The 17,326-nt window shown below is 39.3% G+C and overlaps 1 protein-coding gene across 1 annotated transcript in view; it reads left to right on the plus strand.

The window, feature by feature from the left end:
* The window catches only part of LOC139468020 (uncharacterized), a 145,778-nt gene that overhangs the window by 58,277 nt on the left and 70,175 nt on the right, over positions 1 to 17,326 (plus strand). Inside the window, exons 11-21 of the mRNA XM_071249681.1 lie at positions 1,268 to 1,443; positions 5,539 to 5,698; positions 6,136 to 6,306; positions 7,498 to 7,668; positions 8,868 to 9,041; positions 9,280 to 9,456; positions 10,505 to 10,636; positions 13,455 to 13,616; positions 14,530 to 14,718; positions 15,263 to 15,463; positions 16,464 to 16,637. Coding sequence (XP_071105782.1) covers positions 1,268 to 1,443; positions 5,539 to 5,698; positions 6,136 to 6,306; positions 7,498 to 7,668; positions 8,868 to 9,041; positions 9,280 to 9,456; positions 10,505 to 10,636; positions 13,455 to 13,616; positions 14,530 to 14,718; positions 15,263 to 15,463; positions 16,464 to 16,637 — 1,887 coding nt within the window. The remainder of the gene's footprint in view (positions 1 to 1,267; positions 1,444 to 5,538; positions 5,699 to 6,135; positions 6,307 to 7,497; positions 7,669 to 8,867; positions 9,042 to 9,279; positions 9,457 to 10,504; positions 10,637 to 13,454; positions 13,617 to 14,529; positions 14,719 to 15,262; positions 15,464 to 16,463; positions 16,638 to 17,326) is intronic.

A 17,326-nucleotide genomic window follows, 5' to 3' on the forward strand; every position in this document is an offset into this window, starting at 1 on the left:
GAACCACGGACCTTCTGATCCAAGGTCGGACGCCTTGTCCACATGACCAAAGAGGTTAACCCTGTCAGCAAGCTGACAAGGTAAGGATGTCATCTGTGGAATGACTCCACACCCTGCTACATTAGCATGAACAGACAGCTGGAATGAAACTTGCTTGGCAGACAAGACAAAAGTATGACATGGCATGTGCCGTCTGAGCATGTGCAAAACGAGGCAAATTGGCATGATATGTCGTCGCCACATTCAACAGATTTGTAGGACGTAGGGTAGAACACATTCATTTAGATAGGTCGTCACAATAGGGCGTACCATCGCAAGCTACAAAAGAGCTAGACTATTGATAGACTAAATAGACTTTGAATATCATATTAAGTTTATTTTGTTACTTTTACCTTTGTTCATCTTTTTAGGAACGAGATTCATGTTTAATTCCCCGTATTTATTATCTGAATTACTTCATCAATATAAAAAGATTCATGTTTAGTTCCCTGTATTTATTATCTGAATTACTTTATCAACATCAAGAGATTCACGTTTAGTCCCCCGTATTTATTATCTGAATTACTTTATCAATATCAAGAGATTCACGTTAAGTTCCCTGTATTTATTATCTGAATTACCTCCTCAATATCAAGAGATTCACGTTTAGTTCCCTGTATTTATTATCTGAATTACTTCATCAATATCAAGAGATTCACGTTTAGTTCCCTGTATTTATCATCTGAATTACCTCATCAATATCAAGAGATTCACGTTTAGTTCCCTGTATTTATTATCTGAATTACTTTATCAATATCAAAAGATTCAAGTTTAGTTACCTGTATTTATTACTGAATTACTTCATCAATATAAAAAGATTCATGTTTAGTTCCCTGTATTTATTATCTGAATTACTTCATCAATATCAAAAGATTCACGTTTAGTTCCCTGTATTTATTATCTGAATTACCTCCTCAATATCAAGAGATTCAGGTTTAGTTCCCTGTATTTATTATCTGAATTACCTCATCAATATCAAAAGATTCACGTTTAGTTCCCTGTATTTATTATCTGAATTACCTCATCTATATCAAAAGATTCACGTTTAGTTTCCTGTATTTATTATCTGAATTACCTCATCAATATCAAAAGATTCACGTTTAGTTTCCCGCTTACAACAGAAAGGGAAATTTGCATTTTAGTTCATAGTTTATATTGCACTGCACAACACTTAGACACATGGACTATCTATTTGATCACCATTATATATCTATTGCAACTGTTTCAGGTTGTGATGTAACAATCCGGTCCGGACATGCGAAGATTGAATCTCCTGGGTATGGCGTCAGTAACTACCCGAATGACATCAACTGTTCTTGGCGCCTCTTAGATCCTCAGAGGAGAGAACTGTCGCTCATATTTCAAGCCAACTTTGATACTGAAACCAGTATTGATCAAGTATTTGTAAGTATTGTAAACCATGTAACCGCAAACAATGTTGAGTGAGGGAGTGAGTTGATTCTGATGCTGCTGTTAACAGTAACTCAGTTATAACATAGCTACTATTGGATGAAGGCCCAAACTGATGTCAAAGATGTTTTATACATTTGTGAAACATTCATGCATAGGTATGGAGCTGACAAAGCAAAGATCATAATCAGAGTGAATCTAGGATTCAAACCTATGATCAGCAGATCCTGGTGTGACTACGGAATGCAACTCTGCACAGCAAAATCTGGAATAATGTTGAATTCTAAAACTTGTAGTCAGTGGGTTCTGGTCCTGCAAGGGACACAACTCTGAGCAAATTGCAGCATTAATGTTGTTTGAAAAATATGGTGCTGAAGACTTAAATATTTCTTGACACCCCAACAGTTATTCATCAGTGAGAATTCTGTGATAGAATAGGTGGTGGTTGTTGTTGTTTGTTGTTTGTTGTTTGTTGTTTGTTGTTTAACGCCACACTCAGCAATATTCCAGCTACATGACAGCGGTCTGATAATCCAGTGAATCACATCATGAGCATCACACAATTGGGATACGATGACAGGCATCAACCCAATCCTGTTAGTTACCTCTTACAACAAGCATTGTAAAATTGTCATAAGAGGCGACAGCGTGGATCAGTGTGTCAAGATCCGTGTCTGAGTTGATTGCATGTCACCATACCCCAAAGGCATTAGACATATCATAACATCAATCACTTGTTAGTCTGTTCCTGACATGATTAGTTACCGGCAGCTCTCATATAGCTCGGATATTGCTGAGAGCAGCATTAAACAAGAAATTTACAAAGCAAACAAACGAAAGGTACAATGACCTCACACCAGTACGTTAACACTGATCTCATGTTGGCAGGTGTATAACACTAGTCAGGAAGTGACAGGATCACATGCCAGCATACACTGAGTATATTCACACTGATCTCTTGTTGGCAGGTGTATAACACTAGTCAGGAAGTGACAGGATCACATGCCAGCATACACTGAGTATATTCACACTGATCTCTTGTTGGCAGGTGTATAACACTAGTCAGGAAGTGACAGGATCACATGTCAGCATACACTCAGTATATTCACACTGATCTCTTGTTGGCAGGTGTATAACACTAGTCAGGAAGTGACAGGATCACATGCCAGCATACACTCAGTATATTCACACTGATCTCTTGTTGGGCAGGTGTATAACACTAGTCAGGAAGTGACAGGATCACATGCCAGCATACACTGAGTATATTCACACTGATCTCTTGTTGGCAGGTGTATAACACTAGTCAGGAAGTGACAGGATCACATGCCAGCATACACTCAGTATATTCACACTGATCTCTTGTTGACAGGTGTATAACACTAGTCAGGAAGTGACAGGATCACATGTCAGCATACACTCAGTATATTCACACTGATCTCTTGTTGGCAGGTGTATAACACTAGTCAGGAAGTGACAGGATCACATGCCAGCATACACTCAGTATATTCACACTGATCTCTTGTTGGGCAGGTGTATAACACTAGTCAGGAAGTGACAGGATCACATGTCAGCGTACACTCAGTATATTCACACTGATCTCTTGTTGGCAGGTGTATAACACTAGTCAGGAAGTGACAGGATCACATGCCAGCATACACTCAGTATATTCACACTGATCTCTTGTTGGCAGGTGTATAACACTAGTCAGGAAGTGACAGGATCACATGTCAGCATACACTCAGTATATTCACACTGATCTCTTGTTGGCAGGTGTATAACACTAGTCAGGAAGTGACAGGGTCACATGTCAGCATACACTCAGTATATTCACACTGATCTCTTGTTGACAGGTGTATAACACTAGTCAGGAAGTGACAGGGTCACATGTCAGCATACACTCAGTATATTCACACTGATCTCTTGTTGGGCAGGTGTATAACACTAGTCAGGAAGTGACAGGATCACATGCCAGCATACACTCAGTATATTCACACTGATCTCTTGTTGGGCAGGTGTATAACACTAGTCAGGAAGTGACAGGATCACATGTCAGCGTACACTCAGTATATTCACACTGATCTCTTGTTGGCAGGTGTATAACACTAGTCAGGAAGTGACAGGATCACATGCCAGCATACACTCAGTATATTCACACTGATCTCTTGTTGGCAGGTGTATAACACTAGTCAGGAAGTGACAGGATCACATGTCAGCATACACTCAGTATATTCACACTGATCTCTTGTTGGCAGGTGTATAACACTAGTCAGGAAGTGACAGGATCACATGTCAGCATACACTCAGTATATTCACACTGATCTCTTGTTGGCAGGTGTATAACACTAGTCAGGAAGTGACAGGGTCACATGTCAGCATACACTCAGTATATTCACACTGATCTCTTGTTGACAGGTGTATAACACTAGTCAGGAAGTGACAGGGTCACATGTCAGCATACACTCAGTATATTCACACTGATCTCTTGTTGGGCAGGTGTATAACACTAGTCAGGAAGTGACAGGATCACATGCCAGCATACACTGAGTATATTCACACTGATCTCTTGTTGGGCAGGTGTATAACACTAGTCAGGAAGTGACAGGATCACATGTCAGCGTACACTCAGTATATTCACACTGATCTCTTGTTGGCAGGTGTATAACACTAGTCAGGAAGTGACAGGATCACATGCCAGCATACACTCAGTATATTCACACTGATCTCTTGTTGGCAGGTGTATAACACTAGTCAGGAAGTGACAGGATCACATGTCAGCATACACTCAGTATATTCACACTGATCTCTTGTTGGCAGGTGTATAACACTAGTCAGGAAGTGACAGGATCACATGTCAGCATACACTCAGTATATTCACACTGATCTCTTGTTGGCAGGTGTATAACACTAGTCAGGAAGTGACAGGATCACATGTCAGCATACACTCAGTATATTCACACTGATCTCTTGTTGGCAGGTGTATAACACTAGTCAGGAAGTGACAGGATCACATGTCAGCATACACTCAGTATATTCACACTGATCTCTTGTTGGCAGGTGTATAACACTAGTCAGGAAGTGACAGGATCACATGTCAGCATACACTCAGTATATTCACACTGATCTCTTGTTGGGCAGGTGTATAACACTAGTCAGGAAGTGACAGGATCACATGCCAGCATACACTCAGTATATTCACACTGATCTCTTGTTGACAGGTGTATAACACTAGTCAGGAAGTGACAGGATCACATGTCAGCATACACTCAGTATATTCCCACTGATCTCTTGTTGACAGGTGTATAACACTAGTCAGGAAGTGACAGGGTCACATGCCAGCATACAACCAGTATATTCACACTGATCTCTTGTTGGCAGGTGTATAACACTAAGCAGGAAGTGACAGGGTCACATGTCAGCGTACACTCAGTATATTCACACTGATCTCTTGTTGACAGGTGTATAACACTAGTCAGGAAGTGACAGGATCACATGTCATCATACACTCAGTATATTCACACTGATCTCTTGTTGGCAGGTGTATAACACTAGTCAGGAAGTGACAGGGTCACATGCCAGCATACACTCAGTATATTCACACTGATCTCTTGTTGGCAGGTGTATAACACTAGTCAGGAAGTGACAGGGTCACATGTCAGCGTACACTCAGTATATTCACAGTGATCTCTTGTTGGCAGGTGTATAACACTAGTCAGGAAGTGACAGGGTCACATGTCAGCATACACTCAGTATATTCACACTGATCTCTTGTTGGTAGGTGTATAACACTAGTCAGGAAGTGTCACATGCCAGCATACTCTCAGTATATTCACACTGATCTCTTGTTGGCAGGTGTATAACACTAGTCAGGAAGTGACAGGGTCACATGCCAGCATACACTCAGTATATTCACACTGATCTCTTGTTGGCAGGTGTATAACACTAGTCAGGAAGTGACAGGATCACATGCCAGCATACACTCAGTATATTCACACTGATCTCTTGTTGGCAGGTGTATAACACTAGTCAGGAAGTGACAGGATCACATGCCAGCATGCAACCAGTATATTCACACTGATCTCTTGTTGGCAGGTGTATAACACTAGTCAGGAAGTGACAGGGTCACATGTCAGCATACACTCAGGGAGAATATCACCGAAGCCATCACGGACTGACGTGGGAGAGTTTTTTGTGCGTTTTACCACAGATGAACGAATCACACGACCTGGATGGACTGCAGCCATTTCATTTGGTAAATACACTAAAGACACTTTGTACATCAAATACAAAAATAATTCAGTTTTAATTTGACAAAATATAGTGCCTCAAGATAAATTTAAATAGCTAAACATTGGAATTAGATTGGCAAAAGATGGTTGACCAAGCTTTCCTGTTTGTCAAGTAGAACCAAAATAACTACAGTAAACTACGTTTATAACGAACACGCTTATAACAAACTGATGGATAGAACGAAATGTTTTTGGGTCACATAAATGTGCTGTTTATATCCTGTATATATGCATATAACGACGTAAAATTAGTGGTTCCTTTGAATTTGTTATAACCGTAGTTTACTGTACACAAGCACCATTTAGTCAATCAAAAAATTAGAAAACTTACTTATTCATTGATAATTCTTCTGGAACAATTCTGATATTATTTCTTACATGATATCACTGTTTTACTCAGACTGCCCTGCTCTGGATGTGTCCAGTCCATTGAACATCAATACGACCGAGACGGCGTACAGCACCGTTGTCAGCTACTTCTGTGATGAGGGCTTCCTTCGTGAGGGGGCTGCTAATGTTATCTGTGATATGGAGGGCCTTTGGCGGCCAGATAAACTACCTGTATGTATAGGTGAGTAACCTTGGCTGTGAAGCCAAACTTTGGCATGTTACTCCTATGATGACATCATATTTTGTTCAAAGATCTCTAGATTTAGTGTTCATTTTTAGCCCCCAGTTGAATATCAATGCTGCCAGCAACTTTTTATTTGTGTCTGTATTTGTTCACAATTGAAACTGTTGTCTACATATCTAGGTGAGCTACAGTACCTGTGGTACTGTTTTTTAGCCTGAAGTTGTTTGGGTCAGTTTATAAGGAAAAAATAAATACTAATGTTTTATGTAAAGAATCTTAAATATTTTTACAGTGATGTATCTAAATGTACATCTTAGAAAGCTTTGATGAATTATTGTTTAGAAGGTCAAAAATTAGTTTAAATTTTCTGATTGTTCCAATCCACCAAAGGTGAAGTTTTCAGGCAAATAAATATAAAGTAAACTATTGTGGCTTTTAGATCTGGTCAGTAAAAACCCGAAAACTAAAAACTAAATGAAGTTATCATACCTCCGTGTCAGAATGATGAGATCTGATTGGTCCATGTGATCTTGATAAAATTACTGTGTAACCCACCTTGGAAGGGAATAAATTTCTCAGCGGGGGAATAAATCTCTTATACCCCGCCACTAGCAAATCAGACTGCACATGGATTTCTAAAAGACACATATAAATTCTTTATACCCTGCTTCAAAGCAAAAACCTGCACCCTTTTCCGAGTCAGTGGAAGTCACGTGACATAGCAAGCTAACCTCAGCTCAATCGAACAGCTGTTTTCTATTCATTTTGAATTTGCTTGAAATCTTTAACAATGTCATATTCGTGGTATTAAACATGGGATGCATAAAATCCCATGTACCCATTGTGATTCTGCACCTGCTTATAGTGTCACCTTACGACATTAAAAGTGCTATGGTCACCAGTACCTGATACATGAACAAAGGTCATTGAGAGTGACTTGGGTTTAATGTCCCTTTGAACAATATTTCAGTGACATCTCGGTGTGTAAAAACATTATGTGTTGCAGGTCTTAGATGTATACCACTTTGGTGAAACCCATGAACATGGTATAGTGTTGACAAACCTAAAAACATAATGATGTCAAACCAGGAATCTAACACATGATCATAGGATTCAGGCACAACTAAGGGAGGCAACTCTATTACCAAGGAAGACTGAATATTTTGAAAACCTTTTGTTTTATTTCAGAGATCGACTGTGGTTCCCCTGGCGTGCCGGCCAATGCTGTCCTTGTTACTCTTGACAAGACCACATTTGGAGGGGAGGCAATCTACCAGTGTCTGGAGGGCTACAATCTGATTGGTCAGAACCAGGTCACATGCAGTGAGCAGGGCTGGTCCCCACTTCCTGTCTGTGAATGTGAGTGTAGACATCTGCCATTGTTTTTGTCTAAGTTTCTACATCCAAGGTTGTTTCATCCCAGATTTCATCCAGGGATAGTTTTATTTTATTTTTTAACTCCATTCTGTTAAGATGAGTACCCTGTAGTCATTCACCACAACATCCACGTTTCAGAAGTGACATCACCAGCTCCATCTATCTTGTCACTAACTTAACACAGTGTTTCTCTCAGTCATGAGCTTGAAATCAACAGACAATCAAATATCTCTTCTGAACAAGAGTTCGGCCTTGATCTGCATTGACAATTGCAGCCTCATCCGAGTGAGCCCTCGAAATATCGAATTGAATCAGAAATCTATTGTAATTGAAATTTCAAAGAAGCTTCTGAGTACTAAGACAGGGGAGAGTGGTCCTTTTGCTGCAAGACTTTGCGGTTGTGAGACAGCATGCCAAATGCTCATATGGCGATTTAAGATATTGTTTGAGTCATAGAAGAACAGTGTTACTGTAAATCTGCAAAGTTAACAAAAACTGTACCAATGATATAAACTGAATACTTTGGGTGTTAAACATCCCAATGTCATTCAGAATAATATAGTCAATTCAAGTAGGACTTCCCAATTGGAGTCAAATACTCGTGTCCGTTTCGCATTTATATCTGTAGTCAGTTTTGTCCAAGATAGCATCTAAGTCCGTAATTCTATTTGAAGTGAATGCAAAACATGTCATCCTTGTTTGGAGCAGACAATACACCAAGGGAAGTAACTCTAATTTCTTACCACCCAGGCTGATATCGATCACCCATTCAAAATGCATTGACTAGCCATATCAGCCAGGGCCAGGGGTCTGGTCATTACACCCCCTGTGATATGACCGTATCCATGTTGGCGCTATTGCACATGCAAAATATCTCATGTCATTGATTGGTATATGATAGTGATATCGACGGTATGCATAAACCTTTACAAATTTGATATTCTTTCCTGAAGGAGCCTGAATCAGTTATTTTTGTAATAAATTTACTTAAATCTACAAGAATCAATTTCTTTTGTGTGTAGAGATGCCCTGTTAATAAGAAATAAAAAGATCTTTGTCTGAAATCAAAAAACAAAATCGAACCAGTTTCACCTGAGGACAGTTTTGACATTACCATGGCAGATAATCGAAAGTGATTATTTTCTGGCACTGACATTTTATATTCTCTTCTTCTCCTTCAGTGGTTACATGCCCCAAGGTGCAGGCACCTGTTAACGGCCGTGTTGACGCTGAAGAGAACCACTACGGCGCTGTCATCACCTACTACTGCAACAATGGCTACCACCTGGTTGGATCTGCACAGGCTTACTGCACAGCGGATGGCACATGGTCTGCTGTTGCGCCCACATGTCAGCGTAAGTCCGTTGATCAAGAGTCAGATGAAAGCTGATGCATTTCATTGCTTTTTTCATTCATGGACCTGATGGTTCTGTTTGAGAACATAAATCATTCCTAGACTGGCAGTTGAATAGTGTACAGCCATGAAATGTTTCTCATCATTATGTTGGAATTTCTTTTTATCACAATGACCTATATTTGGAAAAAAGACTATTGCCATATTTCTAATCATGCCCAACCACAATTCTCCCACAGCTGACCAGTGTCCAGCTATTCAGGGACTGACCAATGGCCGAACTAATGTGACTGGCCCCGTCAAAGTCGGGGAGTCAGTTAGTATCGACTGTAACCATGGATACAGGCCAGACAAAGATAATGTTCTCCTGTGTCAGGAGGATGGGTTATATGACAAGAATGTACCAGCTTGCCTAGGTAAGTGAGGATACCAATTTTGAATTCTTTTTAGATAAACACAGTATAAACTGATGGCAAAACGTTTTCCTTAAGTCACAGATTTGCTCATAGTTTGAGGATTTTTTTAGATTTAAAAATGTTTTATGTTTTCCCAATTTTTCATACTTATTTTTGTCATCCACTGATCCATGTAAGTAGTCAAGAACCTGCACATATAAGAAGGACAAAAGGCTAGTTAGTTGTCAGCCATTTCATACCAACATCAGAGTTGTCAGTAACTTTAAAACAGACAAATCAAGCAGCACGAAAAGGTCCCTAAATCTTAAACCGTCCTTTACTTGTTATGGACAATATGCAACAATGCATCGGAAGAAAAATAGTTATATTTAATTTAGGTTCTATGCTCCTAAGAGCAGCTGTTACAAAAAACATACTAAGACTGACCATATAATTCTATAAATGATTTTTGGTTGAAGTATATGGGAATGATTCATGAACTACTGAGAGATGCATTTCACTCCTAGTGCATTTATATACGGAGAGGGGAATCTTGGTAGTAATGAGTGCATATTATATTCATTATTTTTATCAGCATTTCACATTCCTGTGCTTAACAACCAGTGAAAAATCAATAAAAAATCATTTGTTTTAACTTGTGATGAGAAGGTTTACAGATTTTGTGGACTTTTGGTAATAAAATGCATGGCCGGGGACAGTGCATATTTGTCAAAACCGTACTTTCATTTATGCTGATGCTGATAACAATTTAACGGGAAAAAATAAAATAATTGAGAACCAAAATATCCTACATATTCCTAATTGCATCAATGTGAGTTTAGAATTTCTAAGAAGTCAAGACAATAATCAGCGCTAGAAACTTACATTTTTATTCCACTCATCCTTATAATGATAACATATAGCAAAACCCTTAAAATTGGCAAATTTCTACTAGTCCTTATGATACCTTAAATATTGGGCAGTTTTGCAAGGACTACAGGACTAGTGCCAATTTCTAATGCTGATAATATGTTGATATTTGCTAGCCACTGGTGTTCCAATATTGCAGATATCAATGAGTGTACAGAAGAAGGCCTAAACACATGTGACTTCCACCGCTGTGTGAATCAGGATGGGGGATTCACGTGCCAGTGTGAAGCTGGCTACCAACACCCTGATGGCGACCGGACCAGTTGTGAAGGTGAGGTGCTGTAGCTCCCTGAAGTCATCATCTCCGTCATTGATGTCATCATCCTTCGCCATGTAAAGTGGCACAATTGCTGTGCAGGGTTGCCTCCCTTAGTTGTGCCAGGAACCTATGATCGTGGGTGTCAATCCCAGATTTGATCCTGATTATGTTTCTACATTTGCAAGCATCATATCCTGTTTTTTAGGTTTTATCAAAGAGGTAAACATCTCAGACCTGAATCACTTCCTTCCACATCAAGCTGACGCTCTGTGATAAATTGAAATACTGTTCAAATTGGTGTTAAACCAAAAACCACTCACCAGTCATTTCCAAAACACTGTATCTCTACCAGTGTCTAGACAGGAAGCTGTCCCTGTATCCGATATGAATTAAAAAAATGATATAAACAATCGGAGATATGTTTGTTACTTCATGCCAACATGGTATGTTCCCAATGCATAATTACAACCTCTGGAAACAAGGCTCTATTTTGCAACTTTCTTTTACAAATTTTGAAATTGTGATATTTTTGTTGCACATTGTGTATGTTGTCTTGTGTAAGGCAATGTGAAACATGAGTTATGTGTTATAACAATCTACTGGAGACTGATCCAATCTAAGCTAGTGAAACGAGTTATGTGTTATAACAAACTACTGGAGACTGATCCAATCTAAGCCAGTGAAACATGAGTTATGTGTTAAAACAATCTACTGGAGACTGATCCAATCTAAACCAGTGAAACATGACTTATGTGTTATAACAATCTACTGGAGACTGATCCAATCTAAGTCAGTGAAACATGAGTTATGTGTTATAACAATCTACTGGAGACTGATCCAATCTAAACCAGTGAAACATGACTTATGTGTTATAACAATCTACTGGAGACTGATCCAATCTAAGTCAGTGAAACATGAGTTATGTGTTATAACAATCTACTGGAGACTGATCCAATCTAAACCAGTGAAACATGACTTATGTGTTATAACAATCTACTGGAGACTGATCCAATCTAAGTCAGTGAAACATGAGTTATGTGTTATAACAATCTACTGGAGACTGATCCAATCTAAACCAGTGAAACATGACTTATGTGTTATAACAATCTACTGGAGACTGATCCAATCTAAGTCAGTGAAACATGACTTATGTGTTATAACAATCTACTGGAGACTGATCCAATCTAAGTCAGTGAAACATGAGTTATGTGTTATAACAATCTACTGGAGACTGATCCAATCTAAACCAGTGAAACATGACTTATGTGTTATAACAATCTACTGGAGACTGATCCAATCTAAGCCAGTGAAACATGAGTTATGTGTTATAACAATCTACTGGAGACTGATCCAATCTAAACCAGTGAAACATGAGTTATGTGTTATAACAATCTACTGGAGACTGATCCAATCTAAACCAGTGAAACATGACTTATGTGTTATAACAATCTACTGGAGACTGATCCAATCTAAACCAGTGTTGTGAGCTCCGAAATGCGGTTTCCAACATTCCATGTGTTCACTAACCAATCACATCTTGGGAATTAAATCGATCAAAGCTTAATTTTATTGTCGCTATGATTTCTTTTATGTGAGTAAATTTCTATTTATGTTTTTCATACCATTCATAATGAAAGTAAAATCCACAACAGTTACGATCACATGCAGCTGATTATCATGAACATAATTGTTTTATAAATACTTTGACTGGGAATAAAATCTCATCAGTATATTTGTCACTTTTATTGGATTATCAGTCTTTATGGAATTTCTTGATAAATTTTGGGAGCCAAGGTGTACCCCGCGTTATATCCAAGGTAGCGGTACATCGAGGGGCGTTGTATCGATGTATCACTGTATTACAATATGACGGAGTGAGTATGGTTTTACGCCACTTTTAGCAATATTCCTGCAATATCAATGTGGGGGACACCAGAAATTGGCTTCACATATTGAACCCATGTGGGAAATCGAACCAGGGTCTTTGGCGGGATGAGCAAATGCTTTAACCACTAGGCTACCCCAACGCCCAAATGTGACAGAGACTGGTCCTGTTTGGACCGGTGTAGTGAGCTTAATGTTCCAAATTTTCTCAACGGTTCCGTAAAACTGCATGTATGACATATGAACCAATACAAAGAAGTAACCTTCAAATTAATGATAAAGAGAAAGAACCAGTAAGCATCACCAAAGTTAAATCTTTATATTTTGTTTTAAAGTTTATTAATTTGTATTTTTATATCATTTTTTTCAAATATACTACTTAACTTTGAAAGGGATACAGAGGAAGCCAGTGTTATCATTATTCTGTTTGCATGGATGAATCACAGACATCAACTCTTTGAACACCTCATGGGATTTCTGAACTACCGTATTTGACGTAATAAGCGCCCTGTTCTAATATGCGCCTACGGCGATATTTGCTAATATTTTGGCTAGTGAACAAATCCAAATGGCACCCCTTCCGATTGATCAATGTACACAAGACTTATTTATTCGTGTATAATACACTCGTGTGTTATATGCACCCTTAATTATGGGCAATTAAATTCTGAAAAAATATATCTGTCGTATATAAACATTTCAGGCTGTCAGCATAAACCACGAAATTTACGATCTTTCACCCACTTTTTTTTTTTCACCAAAAAAATATTCCAATAAGAGCCCCCTATTTCTAATTTTGAGAGCGCACTGGGCGCTGATTACGTCGAATACGGTGTATGCAATTAACCAGGCCATTTTCAGAACATTTAAGGAAGCATTTGTTTAGGAAGATGGTCCATCCATCCATGCCGTATTATGTTCTAATGACAAATTGTTTCTATGACAGACATCAATGAATGCGATTCTACCAATGGGGGTTGTAACCAATTCTGTAACAACAGCCCTGGCAACATGAGCTGTTCCTGTATCGACGGCTACTTCCTCTACCCTGGACCAGACTCCGCCAACATCGACGGCCAACTCCTGGTTCCAGGGAAGACTTGCATAGGTACACACTAATGTCACTGCTTACATACGTCTCCTGAGGTACTGACCATTTGATGTGTTCATATTGGGTCAGGTGGGGGGGGGGGGGGAGACTTGCAAAGGTACACACTAATGTCACTGCTTACATACGTCTCCTGAGGTACTGACCATTTGATGTGTTCATATTGGGTCAGGTGGGGGGGGGGGGGGGGCGGGGGTGGAAGACTTGCATAGGTACACACTAATGTCACTGCTTACATACGTCTCCTGAGGTACTGACCATTTGATGTGTTCATAATTGGGTCGGGGGGGGGGGGGGGGTATTTTGTTTATTGAAGTGTAAAAGACACCAAACATAAAGAAATGACTGTCGTTGTCACATGTATAAAGTATTGAGTTAGTAGATAAAGCTAAAAAAGAATAATGTGCTTTAATGGCATCATTTTTACATAAAATGTACATAATATGTCGACTCGTGAAGATCCGGGTAGAGAGTAGGTCTTCAGCATCCCATGCTTGTCATAAAAGGTGACTATGCTTGTCGTAAGAGGTGGTCACGCTCACTGACTTGGTTGATGCATGTCATCGTATCCAAATTGCATGGATCAATGCTCTTTATTTCAATCACTGGATTGTCTTTTCTAGACTTCTTATTTACAGACCATGGTCACATAGCTGGAGTATGAGGTGACTAACGGGATTGGGTGGTCAGGCTCGCTGACTTGGTTGAAGCATGTCATCGTATCCAAATTGCGTGGATCGATGCTCATGATGTCAATCACTGGATTGTCTGATCCAGACTCGATTATTTACAGACCGCTGTCATATAGCTGGAATATTGCTGAGTGCAGCAGTCAACAACAACAAACAAACAAACTTATTATGTTGATTCATTGACATCTGTTAGGAAACTCATCAAGTGTTCTTTTCTCCAGCCACATGTTCTGGGTTCAATGTGACAGATGGGGAGGTGTTCATAAGAGGAACGCCTCTCCCCAGTGGAGAGTACATCCACCCGGCTGTGGCCTACATTGACTGTCAGCCGGGCTACGTTCCTGACGGACCGGGCAATGTCACCTGTCAGTTGTCTGGAGGCTGGACAGCGACTGTGACAAGGTGTACAGGTGTGTATTGGCAGAAGGATCGAGATGAAAATAGAAAGTCCCTGATTTATCAATGACTTCAAATATACACAATTGTAAACTGAAAGTGTGTGCTGAAGTCTGATCATTGTTAAATGGGATTAGATCCTGGAAATCTTACAGTAACAAAGTAAAAATTAACATGCAAGCAAATTCAATATAGACAGATTTGAACCATTTAGATCACAAAAATATATTATTTGTTTGTTGGAGGGGAACCTACCATGCATAAAATGTTTTTCATTTAATGGGGGCCCAAATATCCCCCCCCCCACCCCGAGGCGAATCAAATGAAAGAAAATTATCAGTGATTTATATCCAGTCATTATATTCAAATCTTTCAGCTTTTGGAACTACTGTATTTATGAATTTATCCTAAAAAGCCCATTTTCTGAATCCTAATTTAACATTGATGAAAAATGTTCAAGGGAAAAAATAAGTTTCATGTGACCAACTTCAGTTGATTAATAGTTTTTTTAACAGATATTAAAAAAAGACCTTTTAAATTTTGTTTCGATGTATTTAGCAACACTATGCCCCGACCCCGACAACCCTCCAAACGGTGACGTGGTGTTCTCCAGCCTGGAGCCGGGCGGCATCGTCAGCTACTCCTGTGAAATTGGCTTCATCCTTGTGGGACCAGATCAAAGATTCTGTGAGCTTCAAGTGGACCCAACCACCGGCATCCCCAGACATGACTGGTCCGGAGACAAGCCAACATGTGAAGGTAGGAATGTCTAAACACAGATTGCTTTCTTGAAAGGGTTGAATGTGAAAAGGTAATTCTTGTGAAAGTTTGTGACATTGAATATATATTGGCTGTGTCATTTCTATGATATATAAATATCTGGTATAGGTTAAAAGGGGGCGGTCGGGTAGCCTAGTGGTTAAAGCATTCGTTTGTCACGCCGAAAATCCGGGGTCGAATCCTGTCATGGGTACATTGTGTGAAGCCCATTTCTGGTGTCCCCTGCCTTGATATTGCTGGAATATTGCTATAAGCGGTGTGAAACCATACTCACTCACTCACTCACTACATTTGACCTATCAGTTCCATATCTTCGCATCATAAAAAGGTGCCCAATCAGGTAGAACTCTCATGGTTAAACTAGACTTAAGACACCCATACAACTAAGATCACTTTGTGAAACAGGTGCCAGACCATGTTTGTTTCTCATGATATCATAGTGTTTGTCAAGAACCAGTAACTACTATCGCTCTAATGTGCATGCACATGAGTTCACATGCAAGACTCGCTTGCTGTAAAACATGCTCAACATAAACAGCCACTGACCTATAATCAGTCGTTGATTATCATTGTGTGGAACCCCGGTATTGAACAGGTATCATAACACACAATGTTTTCAAAAGTGGCAGCTAACGGGGACTTTATGTTTAATTTTTTTCTTTTGTGGGTTACAAATCTAAAACTGAACTTGATTCTTATGTACTGCATGACCTCTTTGGCCACACCCTCTACAGCCTGAAGTATTATGAAACAGGCCTGAGGTCAAGGTGACATAAGGATATTGATTTTCATGCAAATCTGATACACTTTGAAAAGCATAATGTGTACAAAAACTCAGAATATGGTACAAAAACGAAATTTGAGTTGAAAAGACAGCTCTTGAGAGTGTTAAACTGTATAATGGACAGGTTTAACTCAGGATCCTGAGAAACAAGAACGTATTTAACAAGCCTAATGCAGTTACCTCCCTTCTCTTCAGCTGTGGACTGTGGTGTGCCAGCTGGACCTGAGAATGGGGAAGTTCACTACTCTGGCACAGGCTACAAGTCTGTCGCGACCTTTACCTGTCTGTGTGGCTACGTCCTGGATGGCTCGGCAGTGCGGACGTGTCTTGCGTCAGGTAGTTGGAGCGGCAACAGAACCCACTGTAATGGTAGGTGGAGAGACCCACGGAGGAACAGTGTCCAAATACACTAAAGTCATACATAAGAAATAATACAAACAATCAGTGCAGTTTGATTAAATATTTCTTTTTTAAAAATTCGTTCAAAACTTTATTTTGAAATATATTTTTAGAAAATTAATGCAAATCTATTCTGACCACATCCTTCTCTTCATCTGTTGTCTTCTTGTATTTTGACCAAGAAATCTTTAGAAGAAGGGAAATAAATGGTATGGCCTTGGTATGATATGTGACCAACCATGAAATAAGGACCGTATGGGTGAAAAATCACATTTTGACTTCTCATTATATTTTAAAACTACAGTATCTTAAGAACACAAAAATAAAATTCGCAAGCTTAGATACATATCTACAACAGAGATACATAGTATCAAATATTTGGACTAATTTCCTGCAAAGTCCAATTTTCAGACTTATAACTTTTTATGTAATAATTCCAGTTTTTAGACATGATGTCTGATTAATTGAGAGTGGGCATAACTGGATATGCTGAAATATTTTGAAATAATATTTTTATGACATTACGAACGAACACGAGGAAGATAGTTTTGTAAAGTCCCCTCGCATGGCGATTTTTACGGAAGTAAGTTGATGGACCTCTTTATGACATCACAGCACTATTATATCCTAGCACCCATAAGGTCCCTTTTCTCCTGATT

This window comes from Haliotis cracherodii, unplaced genomic scaffold, assembly GCF_022045235.1.
Source record: "Haliotis cracherodii isolate W230 unplaced genomic scaffold, xgHalCrac1.p SCAF_2, whole genome shotgun sequence".
In the NCBI taxonomy this organism is placed as follows: Eukaryota; Metazoa; Mollusca; class Gastropoda; order Lepetellida; family Haliotidae; genus Haliotis; species Haliotis cracherodii.